Here is a 23,491-nt window from a genome sequence, read left to right on the forward strand (position 1 = left end):
GTTAACAGCACTGAAACACATACCCCAGCAAGAAAACTGACACAACTCGAAAATTGCAGTTTTAAGTTTATTTCACTGAAAAATATGGATACAATTACAGTATTACTTTTGTATATAATATAACAGTATATACTGCCATTATATACTTACTTGAAATATAAAAGTAGCTTGTACTACTTCAGTATAAGTTTAGTATAATTCTAAAAAAGTATTTTCTCAAATATTGCATTTTTGAGTTGTGTCACTGTTCTTGCCACGTTGCGACGTATTTAATTGATTAGATATTTATTTTTGTATTAGCATTTACATATTTGCATCATTCCATGAATATAATTTCTTCAGAATCCAAATCAGATATGCTGCCAATGAATGTGACAGGGAAATCTGCAGTTGAAGTTGACGCTGATGATCCTGCTGCGTCTATGTTTATTAGTGTATGCTGCTGCTTCCTCAGAGCATTCAGTTCTTCCTCGTACAGCACATCACTTATTTGTTTTGTAGCCACCGCTCTTACATAGGGCGGAAGCGCTTTCAATTTAGTGATAACAAATTTTCCGAAATCTGTTGCCAAGTCCTGTTGTTGTCGGCGTTGATGTTGCTGCTGCATAATATTATGCCACATTTCTGTTGCATTAAGTATGGGGTCGCTTCTTCCACACACACCTCCCCCCCTCTACCCCCTCTCTTGGCCTGTTTTTGTGGAGGCAGTGTGCTGTCCTCTTCACCTTTCTCTGCAGGTTTCTCTGTTTCAGCTGCTGCATATTGAGGTAGCTCTTGCGAAATCTGATGCCAAATTTACTTGTTTCAGGTGCCAGCTACTGAAGACGAATGGCGTTCAAAAGAAAGTGTGTGCCGCCAGGCACTCCACTTCCCTGATTTCGTGGGTGCAATTGATGGGAAGCACATTGTTCTAAAGTGCCCTGTTGGTAGTGGGAGCGACTTTTGTAACTATAAAGGATCGTTTAGCATTGTTGATTGCTGTTGTTGACGCCAACTAAAACTTTTTATATGCTGACGTTGGCTGCCAAGGGAGGATTTCTGATGGATGTGTTTTCAAGAATGCCTCCATAAGTGAGCTAATTCACAAAAACAAACTGAACGTGCCACGTCACGAGTGTTTACATGGAGGGACAAAGCCACTACCATACGTATTCCGTATTCATGGCAGAAGATGCTTTTCCATTACAGGAAAACATCATGAAGCCGTACCCAGGTAGGCACAACAGAGGCTCGAAAGAGAGAGTCTATAACCACAAACTGTCAAGGGCAAGGATGAGTGTGGAAAACACATATGGTATTATGGCTTCGGTGTTTCGTGTCTTCGGCAAACCGATGCTATTACAACCACAGAAGGCACAAACTATCACAATTTCAGCAGTGTGTCTGCACAATTTTTTAAGAAGAAATTCGGAGTCAAGAAGTTATAACCAGGAAGCTTAGATTCTTTTTGTCCACAAACAGGTGAAGTCATTCCAGGGGCATGGAAACAAGATGCTAATGCTCCTCCATTACTGCACTCCCAAATCTACCACGGAGAACTTCTCAAACATTCAAGGAAATTCGCGACGAATTTGCCAGCTACTTTGTGAGCCCACAAGGAGCTGTTCCATGGCAAAATAATTACAGTTAAAATTGTTGTACAAGAGAATAAAATTAATCATTTGCAAGTATAACCTTGTGTACCTCTTCAATTGTGTCCCGGGTCTCCTTTGGTTGCTGGATATCATCCAGGAAACGTAGATATTTAAATCCAAACCACTTCGTTTCGTAAAGTGTGTCAGTACCACATCCAGATTTTTTACTTTCTTCTATTTTTATTTTCTCTCGTCGGTACTGAGACAAGAGAGATTTAATATTTTGTCCACGTCATTGCTGCTGGTGCCGAGCACCGCAGCATCTTTTTGTGATGAATCATGTTTGATTTTAGTATTTTTATAACCTTTGCAACGTGCCTCATAGAGCGATATCAACTGGAAAATTTTGTCTCGTAACCACTGCATTTCAAATAAAAATGAAGGGACGTGAAATAAACGCACCACTGCACTCCAGCTCAGAGCAAACGAACACTAGCGCTGCACAGTCATAGCAGGCCACGAACAATGTTTCTTTGATCTCTGCTGACGTAGCCGCGGAACATTGATTTTCTGTTGCGAACATGTTGCCACCATGTTGCGAACATCGGTAGTCCACTACTAGCCACGAACAATGTTCCGTACAATGTTGCGAACTTAGTGTAAACGCGCCTTTACAAACACAATAACCTACTTACTCTATGGACACAAGTTACCCTGGTTTTGCACCACAGCTACTAGGTGGCACTGCTTCTATCCATTCCTCAGTTTTTAAGTGACTTCAGTGAGAAGCGGATTGTTTGCAACCAATTCGACGTGTGGGGTTAGCTTTGTGTGTGTACTAAGGTGCAAAGTAGACCTAAAAAGAGCATACATATGAGAGGATAAAGCCTATCGCCCGAAAGAAAGTGATTGGAAAACATTATAATCGAGAATGCCTCAGATAAGAAAAGTACGCTTGTATTAGTAGATTATTCTGATGTTTTCGTACTTATGTTTAGGTTAGCAAGTGAGATTTGAAGAAAAAAGGAAGGAAGATTAGGGTTTAACGGCACGTGGATGTCGATGTCTTAGAGACGGAAGATTTCAAGAGTTGGAGGTAAAAGGATATATTAATCGATCAGTATAGTTCACCTGATATATAGAGAAGCTAGATGCGATACAAAGCATTGAGTGTTTTAGAACTAAACATCACAATGTAATTGAAACGTTTCAGTTAATGGACTCAGGCAACATTGTACTGGCTTCCACTGTGACTACTTAGTGTTCCCGTATAGCGTGGCGCAGGCAGCTGGGTTAGCTGTATGCGTTTTGTGAATGTGATGTTTTCGTACTTGAGTTATGTATAGGTTAGCAAGTGAGATTTGAAGAAAAAAGGAAGGAAGGAAGATTAGGGTTTAACAGCACATGGATGCCGATGTCTTAGAGACGGAAGATTTCAAGAGTTGGAGGTAAAAGCGTTCAGTTAATGGACTCGGGCAACATTGTACAGGCTTCCACTGTGACTACTTAGTGTTCCCGTATAGCGTGGCCCAGGCAGCTGGGTTAGCTGTATGCGTTCTGTGAATGTGATGTTTTCGTACTTGAGATATGTATAGGTTAGCAAGTGAGATTTGAAGAAAAAAGGAAGGAAGGAAGATTAGGGTTTAACAGCACATGGATGCCGATGTCTTAGAGACGGAAGATTTCAAGAGTTGGAAGTAAAAGCGTTTCAGTTAATGGACTCTGGCAACATTGTACTGGGTTACACTGTGACTACTTAGTGTTCCCGTATAGCGTGGCGCAGGCAGCTGGGTTAGCAGTATGTGTTCTGTGAATCTGATGTTTTCGTACTTGAGTTATGTATGGGTTAGCAAGTGAGATTTGAAGAAAAAAGGAAGGAAGGAAGATTAGGGTTTAACAGCACATGGATGCCGATGTCTTAGAGACGGAAGATTTCAAGAGTTGGAGGTAAAAGCGTTCAGTTAATGGACTCGGGCAACATTGTACAGGCTTCCACTGTGACTACTTAGTGTTCCCGTATAGCGTGGCCCAGGCAGCTGGGTTAGCTGTATGCGTTCTGTGAATGTGATGTTTTCGTACTTGAGATATGTATAGGTTAGCAAGTGAGATTTGAAGAAAAAAGGAAGGAAGGAAGATTAGGGTTTAACAGCACATGGATGCCGATGTCTTAGAGACGGAAGATTTCAAGAGTTGGAAGTAAAAGCGTTTCAGTTAATGGACTCTGGCAACATTGTACTGGGTTACACTGTGACTACTTAGTGTTCCCGTATAGCGTGGCCCAGGCAGCTGGGTTAGCAGTATGTGTTCTGTGAATCTGATGTTTTCGTACTTGAGTTATGTATAGGTTAGCAAGTGAGATTTGAAGAAAAAAGGAAGGAAGGAAGATTAGGGTTTAACAGCACATGGATGCCGATGTCTTAGAGACGGAAGATTTCAAGAGTTGGAAGTAAAAGCGTTTCAGTTAATGGACTCTGGCAACATTTTACTGGGTTACACTGTGACTACTTAGTGTTCCCGTATAGCGTGGCCCAGGCAGCTGGGTTAGCAGTATGTGTTCTGTGAATCTGATGTTTTCGTGCTTGAGTTATGTATAGGTTAGCAAGTGAGATTTGAAGAAAAAAGGAAGGAAGGAAGGAAGATTAGGGTTTAACAGCACATGGATGCCGATGTCTTAGAGACGGAAGATTTCAAGAGTTGGAGGTAAAAGCATATATTAATCGATCAGTATAGTTCATCTGATATATATAGAGACGCTACATGCGATACAAAGCATTGAGTGTTTTAGAACTAAACATCACAATGTAATTGAAACGTTTCAGTTAGTGGACCCAGGCAACATTGTACTGGCTTTCACTGTGACTACTCAGTGTTCCCGTATAGCGTGGCACTGCATGCGTTCTGTGAATTTGAACCCCAGAATGTTAATATCCGTAATGTGTATCGCTGAGAAAGTTGTATAATATTTATGTAAAGCCATTTGTTGATGAGAACTGACAGGCTGCATGTTTCTTCTTTTAGTGTTCAACCCTGAGTTTGGTTTGCAGCAGAGCACCATTCCTCTGTTTTGTCTGCCTTCCTCTTCATTTCCACGTATGTTACATTCAGTGTCATTCATGATCTGTTGCATGTATGATATCCTTGGTCGCTCCCACCGATTCCTTCCCTCAATAGCTCCTTCTGCTATTATTCCAACGATGTTATTGTGTTGTAGGATGTGCCCTACAAGTTTGTCTCTTCTTGTTTGGATGTGCCTCCTCCGAAATATGGTTTCCTAGACTCTTCTAAGCACCTCTTCATGTGTTGCTTTGTCTGATAATCATCATCCTTCTATACCATAGTACCGCATCTCCCGGACCTTTAGCCATCTTCTCTCTTCTCTTCTCATTGTCAAGTTTCACATGCATGTGATATTAGACTTAAAGTTCGGTACTGTTCACATTTTGTAGCCGCTGCCTTCTTTGCTATAGGAACAATGATGCATTTCTGGAAGTCTGTCGGTATCTCTCCTGTGTTATAGATGGACCTAATAATTTTAAGGAGTATCATTTTCATGCTGTCATCAGAATTCTTTATTAGTTCTGCAGGGATATCTTCAATACCCGTTGGTTTGTTGTCGTGTCGTTCTTTTAGAGCTTTGTCAAATTATTTTTGCAGCACGCTTCGATACAGGATCATTTAGTAATCGCAAAAGCGTTACGGAGATGATAGATAAACTCCAGTGGAAGACTCTGCAGGAGAGACGCTCAGTAGCTCGGTACGGGCTTTTGTTGAAGTTTAGAGAACATACCTTCACCGAAGAGTCAAGCAGTATATTGCTCCCTCCTACGTATATCTCGCGAAGAGACCATGAGGATAAAATCAGAGAGATTAGAGCCCACACAGAGGCATACCGACAATCGTCCTTTCCACGAACAATACGAGACTGGAATAGAAGGGACAACCGATAGAGGTACTCAAGGTACCCTCCGCCACACACTGTCAGGTGGCTTGCGGAGTATGGATGTAGATGTAGATGTCATCTCCCTTGTCATCTTCATCAACTTGCTCTTCTCTTTGTATTACTTCCTCCGAAAGAGGTGTTCTGGCATACAACTCCTTTGTGTGTTCTTTCCATCTCTTCACCAAACAGCATTTTCCCCTCTTTATTTTCTAATGTAGCTGAGAGTGTTGTTTTACGTTTGTTATAAAATTTATTTGCTGTTCTGTAGGCTAAATCAGTTCTTCCGTTCTGCATGTTTTTTTCGACTTCCCTGCATATTTCCTCAAGAAAATTTTCTTTTGCCTTCCTAGATTACCTATTGACTAAATTCCGTAGTCTTCTGTATGCAGCTTTTCCTTGTTCAACAGGTGGATTTTTTGTATAATCTCCTGTTTTCTATAGGCTCAATAATATCTGTTGTAATCCATTCATGAGCATAGTGCTTTGCCAGTCTCAGTTTTCAGTTTTTCTAGTTCGCATTTAAGTTTTACTGGCTTCTTCTTCAAACATTTAAATCTGAGTGAACTTTTCATCAGGGCCAGGTTATGGTCACTGCCTATGTCTGCAGATGGATAGCTCCTGCAATCTTTTACCTGGTTCCTAAAATGTGCTTTCACTAGAATGTAATCAATCTGTTGTCTCCTCAGGTCTCCAGGGGCCTTCCATGTGTATCTTCTTTGTTTGTGATGTTGGAAAAGTGTGTTTGCAACAACTAATTGGTGCCTCGAGCAGAACTCGATTAGTCGATCTCCTCTTTCATTTCTTTGTCAAAGTCCATATTTGCCAACAATTCCTTCCTCCGGTTCTTCACCCACAATCGCATTCCAGTCCCCAGTGGCAGTCATGTGCTCATCTCCCTTAACATTTCTCATGGCATTACTTATTTGTTCATATATTTCGTCAATGACTGCATCTTCTTCTTTGGATGTTGGCATGTATATTTGTATTATCAGAGTGTCCTTTGGTTTAGTTTCAAGTTTGACTAGCATTATTCAAAAGCTATATTGCACATATCCCTTGACACGTGAGCCATAGTTTTTCCTCAAAATTATTCCAACTCCTCCCATTCCTGGTCTATCTTGGTCAGTTTCAATGTGAATGACTCTGTATTCTTCAGACCAGAAATCACCTGGTTGGGGCCATCTCATCTCCGATATGCCTAGGATATTGATTTCCAATCGTTCCATTTCAAGTTTTAGATTTTCTTATTTGCTACACTGAAGCAGCGTTCTCATGTTCTAAGTTGCTATGTTAAAATTGGGATTCTTTTTCTTCGCCTTGTCTGTATCTTTTGCAGTCCCCACCCGGAGATCTGATTGGGGGACTATTTTATCTCCAGAAAATTTTACGGAAGATACTGGCATGGTTTACTGCTGATGCTTGGGATAACCGTACTTCTTTAATATGGTGGTTTCCCCTTGCCTTCCACATCCTATGCCATTGTAAATCAGCTGGTTCTCCTGCCTTTGGAAATGATTTCTCATTTCCAGGACAAGAGGGTGCCCTGCACAGCATATGCTGGGGTGATGACTTATCCCTGTCATCCCTCAGTCCATGTCTATGTTAGCCATCACATGAAGTGCCACTGCTGACTATCTACCACGTGGAGGTGTAGATCAGGAGTTTTCCTTCAACTGGCAGGCATATTCTTATAATTTTGATTTATTTATTTTTAAACGACGTTGAATGGACAGTGCTGTGTACTGTGTGTGTCGAGAAACTGACCACCAGTACATACGTGTGTGTGTGTGTGTGTGTGTGTGTGTGTGTGTGTGTGTGTGTGTGTGTGTTATTAGAATGTTGACAACTGTGAGACAGCAGTTCGTGGAACTGCTTTGGTATTCACCAGGAGCGAATTAAGAAAGAAAATGTGAAGACATCTAGTTGAATTTGATCTTAAGTGTTATTAATGAAATTTAATCATTAGGCACCAACTTGTCCAGTTGGATTTTATGGTGACCATCAATAAACTGTCACAAGGAAATTTGGAGGAAATGCTTCAAATAACACACTAACACACTGTTGTTTACGTATGTATAGCTACATCCTTGTGTGATAGGCATTGCAGTATGATAGAATGTTTATAGGGCGTATGATAAAGTGTTATTTGATAAATAAATAAACGTGATCTGTCTTTTTCATAGGGTCATACTTCCAAGGGTAAAAATGGGTCAAAACCAATCCATAATGGTAATGACCAAATTGCTGCAAGTGCAGAAGATAGCAGTGAACAGACACAGCAGTTTCAGTTGGAATTGTACTGGTGTATTCGGCAGTTGGAGGCAGTGCTTCATACAGATAAAATGACTCCAAGGCAAGGTAAGAGAGAGAGAGAGAGAGAGAGAGAGAGAGAGTTAACACTAATTCTGTGAACATAAGAGAATAAAAAAATTAAAAAGCCGTGTGAAGGTTATATAGGAATGGTTAAAGATGTGGTAAAAATTGAGTAGCTGCGCCCTCCCTTCCCCATAGTTGTTGTATGATATATGAACATAATAAGTTATCTATCAAAATGCTTGTCATATTATTGTCTATGAAGTATTACAGCTTTTTTGAGTTACCTTGTAGTCTGACCTTTATAACAAGAAGTGTGTGAAATGGATTGAACATAGACTTTGGGCTATGCCACAGAGCACTCTGATTCGGTAACATTCATTTTTATTGACATCTGTTGTCTTCACTAACTCTCAAGGCATGTCACCTTTCCAACTCTGTGTGTTGGGCATAACCAATAATTCAACTAACAACGTCAAAGGTATGTGGAATGTTATAAAAAGTGAGACAGGAGTTGCTCCCCTAAATGCTTCCTACATCTACATCGTCATTAACCACAACAATATATGATTAGTGTTAACCCCCCCCCCCCCCCCCCCCCCAAGATCTTCAATGAACACTTCCTAAGTGTCACTGAACACACAGACTGTAAGTCAGCTCTTTGTGAGGCGGTCAATTTTAACAAATAGCAAGATCTAAACACTACACTGAAATGATGTTATTTTCTGCATTAATGTGACCACCACCTCAGTTTAAGTCAATGTGCAATAACCACACATAGATGGCAATTGGCAGTGCTAACAGTGGAGGGTATATAAAGCGTCAGGAAAGGGGGGGGGGGGGGAAGAAAAAGTGCAGTTGTTTTTGTAATGCAAAAAGGAGCGATTTATCCGAAATTCGGAGTGGCATGATCATTGGCCTTTAGACCTAGGGTGGAAGCATTTCCGAAACGGCTAAGTTTGTAAACTGTTGCTTGCAACCATGGTTAAAGTGTACTGTGCATGGAAAAATGGCACTATCCAAAACTGGCACCGAGTAACTGTGGTGCACCATGGGTCATAGATAACAAGGTTGAATGACGGCTGCAGAGATGGCTGCAAGCGATTAGACATGTGGTTGTTGAGCAACTGACCAACCAGATGAAACAAGTGGTTACCAACAGTTTATACTTAAAAATCATTCAGTGGACATTGCTGGGTACGTGCCTCCACAGCAGGCACCAGGTTCATCCCCTTACACTGAATGCTGTTCATCAGTGACAAAGGCTTGAATTTGCATGCCAGTACCACAACTGGACATCCACTGGTCCACTGAGTGGTGAGAGGCAGCCTTTTCAGATGAATAATGTTTTGTGCTCTGTCAGACAGCTGACTGTTGGCGTGTATGGCATGAAACATATGAAAACAAATATTCTGCAACAATGGTCGGAAGGGTCCAAGCCAGAGGAGGGAGTGTTATGATCTGGGGAATGTTTTCATGGCATTCCCTGGGTGATCTCATCATTCTGTAAGGCACAGTGGATCAACAGAAGTATGCATCTATCCTTGGGCACATGCCCACCCCTACATGCAGTTTCTTTGTCCTTGGTATCTACAAGCAGAACAATGCAGTTTGACACAGCCCACAGTTTATGTGCATGGTTTGGACAGCACCAGGATGAGTTTTATACTCCCTGGCCAACAAACTCACCACATTTAAACCCAACCGAGAATCTGTGGGACCATCTCAATCAGGCTGTTCATGCCATGGATCCCCACCTGAGAAATCTTGCATAGCTGGCCATGGCACTGGAGTTGACATGGCTCCACATCCTTATTGCACCTTCCAGAACCTCACTGACTCTCTTCCTGCATGTCACAGAGCAGTATGCACTGTGAAATATGATTATTCTAGCTTTCGACAGCTGGTCACATTAATGTGACTGGACAATCTATAAGAACCAGAGAACTTAAGAATACTATTGTGTCATTAAAAAATTATCCTTAATCTAGCTTGGACAATACCTCAAGCAAGCAACTGAAACAATACTCTAGCAAATGTGTTAATACTGAGCCACTTCGTTGACTTGGCAATCTACTGAGGTTTATTCCCACTTTTAAACCTTTTTTTTATTTTAAAAAAAAAAGGGTGCTTCAAAGATGAACAATTACAGTTTGATTTCTCATCTTACAGTGTCTTCAATAGTATTTGACAGATGGTTGAATGCAAGGATTGTCAAAAACCTTGAACACTTAAGTATTTTATATAAAGAACAGTTTGGTTTAAAAAAAGGCATTGACTGAACAGGCAGTAGTATTTTATATAGAAAACAATTTGGTTAAAAAAAGCATTGACTGAACAGTAAGTCTTCAAATTTTTGAAGATATTTTAGTCAGTAAAGGAGGACAGTTCACCAGTGGCTGTCTTCTATGATCTGACTACAATACCTTCAGTTGAGTGGCTCACCAGCTACTATCAGAGTAAGCCCAGCAGTATTGTATCAGGGGCTCATTAGGTAACCTGCCAAAATCTTAACAGGAAGCAGAAAGTAATTATGGAAGTTGTGGATTACGAATCAGGACCACCTGTCGTCTCAGACTGTGGTATTATTGGTAAAGGAATCTCACAGGATTGGGTCCTTTATTGTTTCTAATTTTTAATAATGATCTGCCTGCTGCTGTGAATAGTGTTGAGTGCAAATATACCATGTTTACAGATGACATCAATGTTTCAACAGCAAATCTCCCAGACATTTTAGTAAAGATGAAGTTTACACTCACATGGTCTACAGTGCTGTAGTCATTCGTGTTAGATGGCCAATAACCATTGATCACAACCAGTCAGCTGCCAGCCTCCATTGGTGAAGCACCAGGAGATTAGTGAATCACATAAATAACTTTTTCTATTTGTTTTCATTGTTTGATACTCAAGTTAGTAGTACTAGGACGGATAGGTTGCGTGCATGCTGTATGCAGACTCAGGAGCAGCTGGCTGCAGTTTGTGAGCAACTGAAGATACTTACGGCCACATTCAACAGTCTGCAGGCTGCTGCCTCGGGGTGTGGCAGCAGTGGATAAACTGGCCCTAGCAGTGGGGTACCTCAGGTCTCTCTTCTTTTGCGTGTGGGAACCTTCCAGTGTACCCAACACAGGACTCCACATTCACTGCCCTTATTACTCCAAGTTCCAATATTCACTCAGTGTGTTTACTGGGGGGCCTCATCCAGATGTGGAGGACACTGTGCTTGTGGCTAAGGAGGGGGCAGGGTGCGGTAGTCGGCAGTGCAAGCAAAGCTCACAATTTGCAGCATCGTACCCAGAGTTGATCAGGGTCCTTTGGTTTGCTGCCGAGTGGAGAGTCTAAACCAGAGGCTCCGTTGAGTCTGTGGTGGTCATGGCTGCAGATTTCCAGACCTATGGTGTGGGGTGTAGAGTTGTACAACTGCTCTTGATTGGTCAGGAAAGCTCTACACAAAGAAAGCTGCTACTCAGGTAGTGGAGTGCGAAGGTTTTTTTTTTTTAAGACTAGGCGCTAGTTTTTGGTCCTCTGATATGCATAGCGTGGAAACAGATAGGTACAAAATAGGCACTTCACAGCTGTCAAAATTTTAACAGTAAATTATTGAACTATTCAAATGTTTGGCAAATTATGGAATGTATATTGAAAAGACAGTTAGGTGCTGTAGGAGGGTGAGTGTTCATTGCCATCAGAAAAAATATTCTGTCTGTTGAGGACAAAATTGAGTGACTGTGAAGTTAAGTGGACACAAGTAGCAGGCTTAGGTGAACTCAAGTTAATTATCAAATGATTTACTAGCCAGTTGGTTCTGCTAAAATTATTGTAGAATCATTGAAGGAAAGTCTACGCTCAGCAGCGCGAAAATGCCAAGATCATGCAGTATTAGTTGGAGGTGACTTTAATCTTCTGAACGTTGAGTATTGACTGGGACATCTATAGATTCACTGCAGGTGATATGGATGGAAAAGCTTGTGAAGTACATTTGAACACAGTTTTCTGAAAGCTGTCTTGAACTACTGGTTAGACAACCCACAGATGGTGGAAATATTTTAGAACTTGTACCTACAAACAGGCCTAATCTTAATGGCGGTGACAGTATAGAGAAGAGAGTACTGATCAAGCTGTCATCATACCAATGATGGCTACTAAAACTAATCAATCTATCAAGAATGCTAGGAGAGTATTTGTGCTAGAAGAAGCAGATAAGCAGTTACTAGCATCTCATTTGATAAATGAATTGACTTCGTTTAGGTCTAATATGACAGATGTAGGGGAATTACATGAAATGTTTGAACATGATTGTAAATCATGCTCTGGAGATGTGTGTGCCAAGTGGGTTAAGGATGTAAGGACCCTCCATAGTTTAATAATCACATTGGGAAAATGCTGAGGAAACAGAAATTGTTGCACTCTTTATTAAAAAAAGGAAGTGCAAATGTTCATGGGCAAAAGTTAGTAGAAATTCATGCATCCTTAAGTAGTTCAGTGTGTGAAGCATATAACAGCTTTCACCATCATAGCTTAGTGAAAGATATTGTGAACAACCCGAGAAAGTTCTGGTCATACATAAAATCACAAATCACTAACCAGGTTAAAGGTTTTTGTTTAGTGACTCTTCAAACAGTCTGGGGTGGCAACAGAAGACAACAGAAGGAAAGCTGAAGTTTTAAACTTCATGTTTAAGAAATCATTTACACAGGAGGATCATGCAAACATAGCATTTTCACTTAAAACTTCGGGACTAGTAGGCTGTGGTCAATGTACACAAACTTTAACCAGAACTCGAGGGATTGCCAAATATACAGGCAGTTTAGAGCGCACCACAGTCTATCATGTGATGCCGGCGACAAGATTATTGCTTGTGTTGCCAACATTCTCAATTGAAAGTAATGAGACATCATTCTTAAGTTGCAATGTTGACATCCACATTTTGTCTAATTTTGCCGCCCGCGGTGGTCTAGCGGTTCTAGGCGCTCAGTCCGGAGCCGCGCGACTGCTACGGTCGCAGGTTCGAATCCTGCCTCGGGCATGGATGTGTGTGATGTCCTTAGGTTAGTTAGGTTTAAGTAGTTCTAAGTTCTAGGGGACTGATGACCATAGATGTTAAGTCCCATAGTGCTCAGAGCCATTTGAACCATTTGTCTAATTTAACACCTTCCTCTTTTCTCTTAAAATTATTATGGTGTTTATAAATCTCTGTGTAACCTGTTGTAGGACCTTTGGTAAAATGCTTAGAAATTGTAGCTGGAAACATCAGCAACAATGAATTTTTGAGCCAGGGCTGGAGTCATGCTTAGATAAACTAATGGTTAAAGCAACTTTTATGAGAAGCAGGAAGTCTCTTTGAGTTCAGTTAGAGCACAAATTTGGAAATTTTAAGTTTTGTGTGCTGAGAACCAATTGCTTTTTGTGTTGCATAAGACTGCAGAGGTGTCTGTGATCACAGTATTATATATAAATCTTTAGTGTTGCTTGCAACTCGCTTACGTTGCGTAGCTTTATGGTAGTATAACTAAATTACTTTTGTTCCAGCTCAAGATGCCAGTCGCGCATTGAATGTACTAAAGAGCAAAACTGCACCTTTAATAAAAAAACGCCAAGTGATGAGGACAACATTTGGTGACTACAGAGTCAAAATGTCTGAGGAGGAAAAGCAGTTTAACAAGAGTATGATACCTTTTAAAATTAGATATATACTTAAATTAGTGCTTACACCACTAATCTTGTGTGAAGTGGTTGTCTGTCTTTGTAGCAGAAGTTGGAAACTGAAGAATTCTTTAGAAAAATGATTTAATTGAATTTGATGATTATCAAAAAATTGGCCTAAGAAGAAATGTAGAACTTGAGAAAATACAAAAATTTCAAGTTGCTGTGAAGGGAAACTGCAAAATTGATATAGGATAAATGGCTGATAGAAGGTGACTTCTGAAAATTATGATTGCAGCCAGAAAGAATTATAAAATGAAAGACTGTGTAGAATTAGCAGTGTAAATTGTAACTGACAAAAATATTTGTTTAGTGGATTTTAAATATGAGTACCATAATAACTCATTTGAAAAAAAATTTGCGAATTTTACTGCATGCTTTAGAAATTATGTTACCTCTTTTTTTCTGTTGTGCTATATTGTAAAGTGCTTTGAAACCATCAGATTAATGTAATACCTAGAAAGGACATGACAAAGCATAGTAGGTGCAAATAATAAGACAGAATTGCTTCAGGGGCAAAATATTTGGTACTGCCAACAGTCAAACTTAAAAGTACGACACTACCTGCTTTTGAAACTTTGTTTCTTCCTGGGGTGGAGCAGGCAAGGCGAAATATGTTGGAGAAGGTAACTCAGCCCCAAATTTAGAGACATATATAAGAGGGGCATTCAGTAAGTAATGAACACTTTTCTTTTCTGGTCCAATTGTGGTTGAAAAAACGCAAAATTTTTTGTTGGGCATATTGGGGAATTGCCACTTCAGCACCTATAGTTTCATGACTTTCTTATAGGTGGCAGTGCAGTACTAGCCTTCGAGATGGCATCTGTAATGGAGTTGCATTCAAGCAGAAAGCTGTCATTGAGTTTCTTTTGGCAGAAAACCAGAGCATCGAAAATATTCGTAGGTACCTGCAGAGTGTTTAAGGAGACCTGGCAGTAAACAAAAGCTTCTTGAGTCATTGTGCATTGTGTCTCTCATCATTGCAACAAGGTCACACAAACCTGTCAGATCTCCTGTGTGCCAGCTGGCCACACACAGCTGTGACTTACGTAATGTTGGAATGTGCAGACACTCTCATTCAAGTTAATCGATGGATCACATGCTCAGCTGGGCATTTCTGTTGGTGGTGCTGACACACTTGTCCGTCAGTTGGGGTGCTCAAAGGTGTGTACCTGGCTGGGTCCTCAACATCTAACAGAGAGCCTTAAAGAGCAACAAAACACCATCTATGTGGAACTGCTTGCACGTTTTGAGGCTGATTGTGACCCTTTTTGTTTGAACATTGTCACAGGCAGTGAAATATTGGTTCATCCCTTTGAACCAGAAACAGAACTGCAGTCCATGTACTGGTGACACACCACAACTCTGGAGGTTTTATTCTGTCTGATGTCCTCCCTTAGGTTGCAACAATCAACTCTGAAATGTGTTGTGCTACTCTCGGGTAATTGAAGAAATGAGTTCAGCGTGTTTGTTGCCACAAAAATGCAAATGAACTACTCCATGACAATGCAAGGCTTCACACGAGGTTGCGCACTTGAGAGGTGCTCAGAAAACTTCATTGGACTGTTCTTCCTCATGCACCCTACAGCCCGGCTCTTGCAGCACCTTCAGACTTCCATCTGTTTGGCCTAATGATGGATTTACTCTGTTGGAAGTAGTATGTGGGCGATGGGGAGGTCATGATGTAGCATGACTTTGGTTCAGGTATCGACCAGTAGAAGGGTATTGTGCAGGCATGCAGGGGCAGTAAGGTGGTGCAAGGCCCTCACATTGAACAGAGATTATGTTGAAAAATAAGATTTTGTAGCCAAAAGAGTGGGGAGTAATATGGTGTATTGGAATCCTGAATAAAACCAAACTGTTCTCAGAAAAAGTGTTGCAGTACTTATTGGACTCCCCTCATACATTTAAGGTTTTGCCCTCTGAGTTACAACATAGAAAACCTTTTTATACTTTGTTATGTAAACTAATCTAGAGTCATTAGATAAATACATTAGGTAGTACCACACCATAGTAGGAAAAAGAAAATAATGAAATTTGAAACACTCGTTTATAAAAACATGAGATTGCATGCTAATGACAATTCATATTTCTGAAGACTATGCTTAATCTCAGTTACAAAGCATATATTTCAGTTTTTGACATGTGTATGTTTCTGCACTAGTTGAGTAGTTTCATTTTGACGCTTCAGTCTGCTAAAAATGATATTAAGGAATTGATGATTACTCAGGCACCAAATTATGTTAATATGAGGTATCATCACAATAATCATCCTCATATGTAAGAGACAGTCAGATGAAGGCAAGACAGATGGAAAAAAGTAAGTAAACTATTTATTATTTCAAAAGTAAACACCATAACTGTTAATACATTTACCCCAGTGTGATACAAGATGGTCAAGTCTTCATGGAAAAATGTTTACAGTTGCCTACAGAACCATGATTGTACCCAGGCATGCACTTCATCATCTGGCTTATTGATGGCCATGAATCTCTTTCTTCAGGCCTCCAAAAATGTGGAAATTGCATGGGGAGAAACCAGAACTGTATGCGGGATGTGTAAGGGCTTCCCAGTGAAACTTCTGTGGGTCTGTCCACATTTGCTAAGATTGTTTCGACTACACTGAAAAATTTATGCTGGGAAGTCCTTACACGTCCTCCGTAGAATCCTGTTCTCTGCCCGTGCAATTTCAGTATTTTGGAGCCCTGAGAAAAGACATTTGTGGCTGTCGATTTGCTTCAGATGAAGAGATGCACGCCAGGGTACAAAAAGCAACTGTAAACATTTTTCCATGAAGGCATTGACTGTCTTGTCACAGTGAGGTAGATGTATTAGTAGTCATGGCAATTACTTTTTGAAATCATACCATATCTTCTACCTTGGTTTTGTTTTCTTTCTGTACAAAGTATACAGCAGCTCATTTGAAAGTAACAGAAATGCTTTGAAGTCAATCATTTCTTGTAGGTTTCTTGTGTCAACAAAGTCTTTCTCTTTCACATGTGTCAGTTCTGAGTGGTTTGCCTCTATATCATGTGGAAAGAAAACACCAAACTTAATACTTACTCAAGTCATGTGGGCCAGTTTATATCTTTATTCCTTGACAATCTGTTGAGTCTCCATCTGCGGTCCACTGCTTGCATATTTCATAATACATTGGCTCTTATTTTGTAAGTATCGTTCCACATTCAAAGTGCTGATATTCAGCCTATCACTGTCATTTCTTTCCATCCAACCAGAATTATGATCTATTATTTTCCTTTCTTTTCTGTTTACATTTACTTGCAATCTTTCTTTGTATTTGTTATGTTTTAACGTCTTCCAAATGCACACATGGGTGTGCACATGCTGTATCCCCACCCCCAAATCCCATGGAAGTAAAAAAAAAAAGACACCAGAGGGAGGGAGGCTGTAGAGTACAATCTGCAGAAATTTCACACTATATATTGGAACAGGTTCCCACTGTTTCGTTCCAATTCGTCAGTTAGCAATTTGACGTGAACTGTGTGATAACAACTCCACTGTTTATAAGGGTCTTCAGCTGCTCCAACTGTACCCATTAATGTCGCTCCTGCATGTTTTCTAATTGCAGATACGTATACCAGATGTTTCAAGGTTGTAAATTGTTATCCAGATCTTATTTTGAAAACTTTGGTAGTTATTGCTGATATTAGTTTTGTTGTATATTTCAGCAAAAACACAGCTGAGAGTGGCTGCTGTAGCACCAGACAAAAAGTCTCATTTTTTCAAAAAATGTTCTTCGTTGTCCAGCAGTACAACAACAAATGCTAAAGAAGAAGAGGTGGACAACTGTGATGAGACAAAATGTACTGAAACCTCCGAAGACAGAAAAAATATATATGAAGCATTAAATGGAAGCTGTTTCAGATTCAACTTTGAATGACAGGTTTATGTAGAATTTTGTGATGTCATCAACAATATTCCATACATAAATACACATTTTATTTGAAATTTCCTTTGTTTATTGGACTTCCAATTCTGTAAATAAATTTTCTATGGAAATTTATGTTTTGAAAATTTGTGTCAGTAAAGAATTCTGTCATTTTATTAACACCTTTTTAAAACATGCAGAGACATTTTTGTAAAGAAAAGTAAAAACTGTTTCAAATGTATCACTCAAATGGCAATGTGAGACTTTTGCACAGGGGAGGGGAGGGGTGGTAATGCTCGCAGCATCTGTGGCATTCGGTAAGCCTCACATGCTCCTTGGATGATGCCAAATGGTGGATACTTCAGGGAGCTCAGTCTTTGTTGACTAGGTACTAGTTTCCTGAATTTGGAGAGTAGTGAATGCCACCAGCCTCCTGTAACCATAAGCTGTGGGCATGCTTCAGCAACATCAAATTTCTTCTTGCAGAATAGGTCTGCCATCTGGGAATAACAACACCCACTCTTCTAAAAGACAGACAGAGGCTAGATGTCCTGATAATCTGGCTGAATTAGTAATGGAGCTCAAGAAGTTATAAATCAGAATGTGTTTCTTTTTGTTTGATCTAGAGGAAATACGAAGGCATAATGGAGAGACTGATAAGCCTCAGCTTTCATTATGATCTTTAATTCATCACTACGTGAGTATATCATGAAAGGGTTCCTCCGTCTTCGGGCTGAGCTTAGATGCCTAACTCTTTGAGGTGTTACAAATGCCAACAACTTTGCTATATAACTTTAAGTAGCAGAGATGAAGTGACTTGCGGAAAATTTGGAACAGCAGCCCATGAGTCTGGCACTGACTGCCTGTCTCCAGCAGTCAACATCAGCTGTTCTGGGAGCCACTGGGTATAGAGACGAGACTGCCTGGTATCCACTGAAGAAAGAAAAAAAATCATAGAATAAAAGTTACAAAACAGATCCCTTACACAGAAACCAAAAACAAATATAAGGCAATGAAATCCTGCCTTTGCCGCTTGTTATGTTTCTGGTAAAGAAACCTGTCCCCAGCGTAGATGCTTGGATGTTCTACATTACATCTATACTCTGCGGACCGCCGTGAGATGCTTGGCAGAGGGTTCATCCCATTTTACCAGTTATTAGGGTTTCTTCCCATTCCATTCACATATGGAGCATGGGAAGAATGATTGATTGAATGCCACTGTGTGTTAGTAATTACTCTAATCTTATCCATAAGATCACTATGTGAGCGATATGTAGGAGATTTTAGGATGTTCCTAGAGTCGCCATTTAACTTGAAACGATAGTTGATGTGTGCCTTCAAGAGTCTTTCAGTTCAATTCCTTCAGTATCTCTGTGACACTCCCTCACAGTTTAAAAAAACCTGTGAGCATTTGAACTGCCCTTCTGTGTATACATTCAATATTCCCGGTTAGCCCTATTTGGACTTGAGCAATATTCTGGGATTGGTCGCACGAGTGATTTTTAAGCAGTCTCCATCATAGACTGGTTGCACTTCCCCAGTATTCTACCAGTAAATTAAAGTCTACTACCGACTTCACCCACAACGGAGCCTATGTGATAATCCTATTTAATATCCCTACACAGTGTTACGCCAAGGTATTTGAATGAGTTGGCCGATTCCAACAGTGACTCAGTGATGTTGTAGTCATAGGATATTATGTTTTTTCATTTTGTGAAGTGCACAATTTCACATTTCCGAATACTTGAAGCAAGGTGCCAATCTTTGCATCACTTCGTAATCTTGTGAAGATGTGACTGCATATTTATGCAGCTTCTTTCAGATAGTCTTTCATTATAGATAACTGCGTCGTCTGCAAAAAGCCTGATGTTACTGTTAATATTGTCTACCAGGTCACTAATATACTACATGAACAGCAAGGGTCCCAACACACTTCCATGGGGCACAACCATAGCTACTTCTACAGCTGACGATGACACTCCATCCAAGATAATGCGCTGCGTCCTCCCTACCAAAAAATCCTCAAATCCAGTCACAAATTTCACTTGATATCCGACATGATCAAACTTTTGACAACAAACATAGGTGTGTTATTGAGTCAAATGCTTTTCAGAAATCAATAAATACTGCATCTACCTGACTGCCTTGATCGAAAGCTTTCAGTATGTCACATGGGAAAAGTGTGGGTTGGGTTTCACATGATGCTCCTGGAATCCATGCCGGTTGGCGTTAGGAGAGCATTCTGTTCAAGATACCTAATTATGGTCGAGCTCAGAATATGTTCTAACATTCTAGAACAAATCGATGTCAAGGATATTGTATGGTTGTTTTGTGAATCACTTCTATTGCCCTTCTTGTAGGTAGGTGTGACCTGTGCTTTTTTTTCCAAGAATGGGGCTTGGTCTTTTGTTCAAGGGAATTACAATAGATTCCAGTTAGAAAAGGAGGTAAGTCAGCCACAAATTCAGTATAGAATCTGAAAGGGATTCCATAAGGCCCTGGAACTTTGTTCAGTTTTAATTATTTCAGCTGTTTCTCAACACCGCTTACACTAATACTTCTTTCATTCATCTTTTCAGTAGTACAAGGATTCTGTTCCTGTATTGTTCACTAGGGACTGGACACTAACAGTCTTTACACATGACAGAATTTCCTTGGGTTCAGTGAAAGATAAGTTGACAATATTGTGCTACGGTAATCATCGAAGGCATCACGCATTGCCCTCTTGGCAGCCACACACGTTTCATTCGCATCTGTCTATTTATAGCACTGCAATTTGTTTTACACCTGTTATGCAGTAATCTCTGTTTCCTTAAAGTTTCTTTATAGTGACTGTTTGTTGTGATTCCCTTCTGCTATGGACTGTTCTACTGGGCACACATCTATCCAGTGCCTGGTCAACTATTCTTTTAAACTTGAGCCATAGTTCCTTTACATGCCCCTGCCCTGTGCTAAAAGTTTCAAGTTTCGCATGACACTACTGATTTTTTAAAATCTACTTTACTGAACACACACATCTTTGTGCTTGTTTCAGTTGTACTTTGGTAATCATTGTTGCACAACTATGTCATGGTCATTGATATCATTTTTGATATGGACATCCTCAAAGAGGTCATGTCTGTTTGGTGCCATTAAATCCAATATGTTTCCATCATGAGTGGGGTTCCTAACTATCTGTTCTAGATAATTTGCAGAGAAGACATTTAGTAATGTTCCACAGGATGTCTTATCATGCCCACCACTAACAAAACAATTATTTTCTAGATTAATTTCTGGATGATTGAAGTTTCCACCAATGATTAAAATTTCCACTGATTACGGTATGGTTGGTGAACTTTTTTGTACAAGTGAACTAAGGTTTTCCCTAATGTTTTCAGTTACATCAAGAGACGAGTCATGGCAGGTGATAGAAGGATCCAATTATTATTTTGTGGCCATCCCTGATACTTAGCATTGCCCAATCAATCTCACATGCAGCTTCAGGTTTTATCTTGGTGGATTTGAGTTTCTTGTCTACTAATGCACTACCTCCATTTCCCATTTGCATACCCTTTTGACATACACTTAAATTTTCCCCAAAAGTTCCACTGCTATCAATTTCAGGTTTCAACCAGCTTTCTGTACTTACTATTATATGAACAAAGAGATAGAGGGGCTGGCCAGTACTTACCTCAGCTCAGTACAGCCGATACATACACAAAACAGAAAAGAAAATTTACGTATCCTAGCTTTCGGAACTTTGTTCCTTCGTCAGGGAGGAGAGAGGGGAAAAAGGGGAAGAAGGGAAAGAAGGGAAAGTGGATTCAGTTACTCACAACCCAGGTTATGAAGCAACAGGGGAAAGGTAAACAGGGAGGGTAGCAAAGATTGAGGCATGTGTGTCAGAGGGGGAAGTCAAAGATATTCTACTGTAAGTACTGTGCCAGCTTCAAACCAAAGAGGATGCGTACAGAAGTAAAGAGGTATATAGTATAAAGATAAACACAACTATGTAGGATGAAAAGATGCGTGAATGGCTAAAGAGGAAAGGGAAAGAAGAGAAGACTGAAGAGTAAATGGGAGTGAGGTTGGTTAACATAGGTTCAGTCCAGGGGATGACGGGATGAAAGGATAAGTTGGAGTGCAAGTTACCATCTCCGCAGTTCCGAGGGACTGGTGTTGGGTGAGAGAAGCCAAATGGCACGTACGGTGTAGCAGGTTCCTAGGTCCCGAGAATTAGGCTGGAGGGCATGCTCTGCTACTGAGTACTGGACATCTCCTAGGCGGACAGTTCGTCTGTGCCCATTCATGCGCTCAGCCAGTTTCGTTGCCGTCATACCAATGTAATTCAAGGCAGGTCCACATGTGAAACAACACATGTCATTTATCAGCTGACATGCCTGCACTACACATCTTACATAGTTGTGTTTATACTATATACCTATTTACTTCTGTATGCATCCTCTTTCGTTTGAAGCTGGCACAGTACTTACAGAAGAATATCTTCGGCTTCCCTCTGACACCCATGCCTCCATCTTTGCTACCCTCCCTGTTTACCTTTCCCCTGTTGCTCCATAACATGGGTTGTGAGTAACTGAATCCACTTTCCCTTCTTCCCTTTCCCCCCCCCCCCCCCCCCCCCCCCCCCCTCTCCTCCCTGACGAAGGAACAAAGTTCCGAAAGCTAGGCTATGTAAATTTTCTGTTCTGTTTTGTGTATCTATCGGCTGTACTGAGCTGAGGTAAGTACTGGCCAGCCCCTCTATCTCTTTGTTAGTATTTGTTTCACATCTTTATATGAGATTTTCCATTAATCATTTAGTATTATGTGATCTTCATTGCTTTTCAGAAGCGATTAAAACACTGGTACTTAGTTGCAAATGCTTCGGCAGTTTATCATTAGGATTTTAATGCTGTCACCTGTTGAAGGCATTTATTTTGATCTTACACCAATACCACCCAGTTTCCTAAAGTTGTTGTTATCTCGATTGTATGGAGAGTCGCCTAATCTAAAAAACCCTTGTGCGTATGCTACATACAGTCAGCTACCCGAGTAGCAACCTCTGATGTGTAGTGCACACCCTTCACATGTAGGGGGACCCTACAGTTGTCAACCCTGTGGCGCAAGTCCAAGAAGTCACAGCCAAGCTTGTCACAGAACCTTTGAAGTCTTTGTTTCAGTCCTTCCATTCAACTGAGATCAACTGAGAACCAAAGAGCCAAGATCAGTTCTGGGGACAATGATGCAAATTGTGAGCTTTGTTGAAACTCCATGCACAAGGCTGGTCATCTCAACCTCCTCTGCCAATCACTGGAATGACCCAAGTACGTCTTTGGAGCCCAGACAACAGGCATAATTTATTGCATCATATGCCACAATCTGCAGTTGGTTGCACCCTGTTCTCTCAGTAGCTGCTGGAATAGCCTCTTAAACATGTTGAATGAGGCCCCCAGACATACACAGCACACACACTGAGTGCACCTGGTATCACTTCCTGTCCCTTGCTACCATCTCCCTCAAGGGTACCATGATTTGCCGTACATTTGAACTTCTGACGATTAACAGACACCCCCGCCCCTTCCTCCCTACTCTTTGGTGATGCTTCCTCCTGACACCAGACAAAACGGGTTTCCCCAGAACTGATGAAGCGAGTTCCATTGGACAGTTTCAGTGAGAGACAGCACCTCAAACTTGTTGGTTGGTGGGATCAGTACAATGCCCCGAGTCGTCCTTGGTCCCCGCTCACTCTGAACCGAGCTATCATTGACATGCCACTCGCAGTCAAGTGGATGAGTAATGACAATCCTGTGTTTTCTGCAGAGTAGACAGGATCCGCAGGGGCGAGTAGTACTTAAAAAAAGAGGTACCTCTTGTACAGGGATCACAAATATATAACTCTAGAGAGCTCTCTTCCAACCCACAGATTCACAGTAGCTGCCAATCGTTTGACAGTAGTCAGGGAAATTTCCAAGCTGCATACAAACATCACCCAACTCATCCTGTGTTTGAGAACAGCATTCACAGTGGGACTGCATTTTGGCTGTTGCAGTGTATTACAAGGAAGTGAAAAAAATAACTTTAAATTAAGCCAGC

The 23,491-nt window shown here is 40.7% G+C and overlaps 1 protein-coding gene across 1 annotated transcript; it reads left to right on the forward strand.

Annotated features, from left to right (window-relative positions):
* Positions 1-2,137: 2,137 nt before the first annotated feature.
* On the forward strand, positions 2,138-17,554 carry LOC124595632 (UPF0488 protein CG14286). The gene is made up of 4 exons (XM_047134456.1): positions 2,138-2,523; positions 7,698-7,872; positions 13,357-13,491; positions 17,220-17,554. Exons 1-4 carry the CDS (start codon positions 2,506-2,508, stop codon positions 17,429-17,431), a joined length of 540 nt encoding a protein of 179 aa, XP_046990412.1. The 5' UTR covers positions 2,138-2,505; the 3' UTR covers positions 17,432-17,554.
* The last annotated feature ends 5,937 nt before the right edge of the window (positions 17,555-23,491 follow it).

Source organism: Schistocerca americana, chromosome 2 (genome assembly GCF_021461395.2).
Source record: "Schistocerca americana isolate TAMUIC-IGC-003095 chromosome 2, iqSchAmer2.1, whole genome shotgun sequence".
NCBI lineage: Eukaryota > Metazoa > Arthropoda > Insecta > Orthoptera > Acrididae > Schistocerca > Schistocerca americana.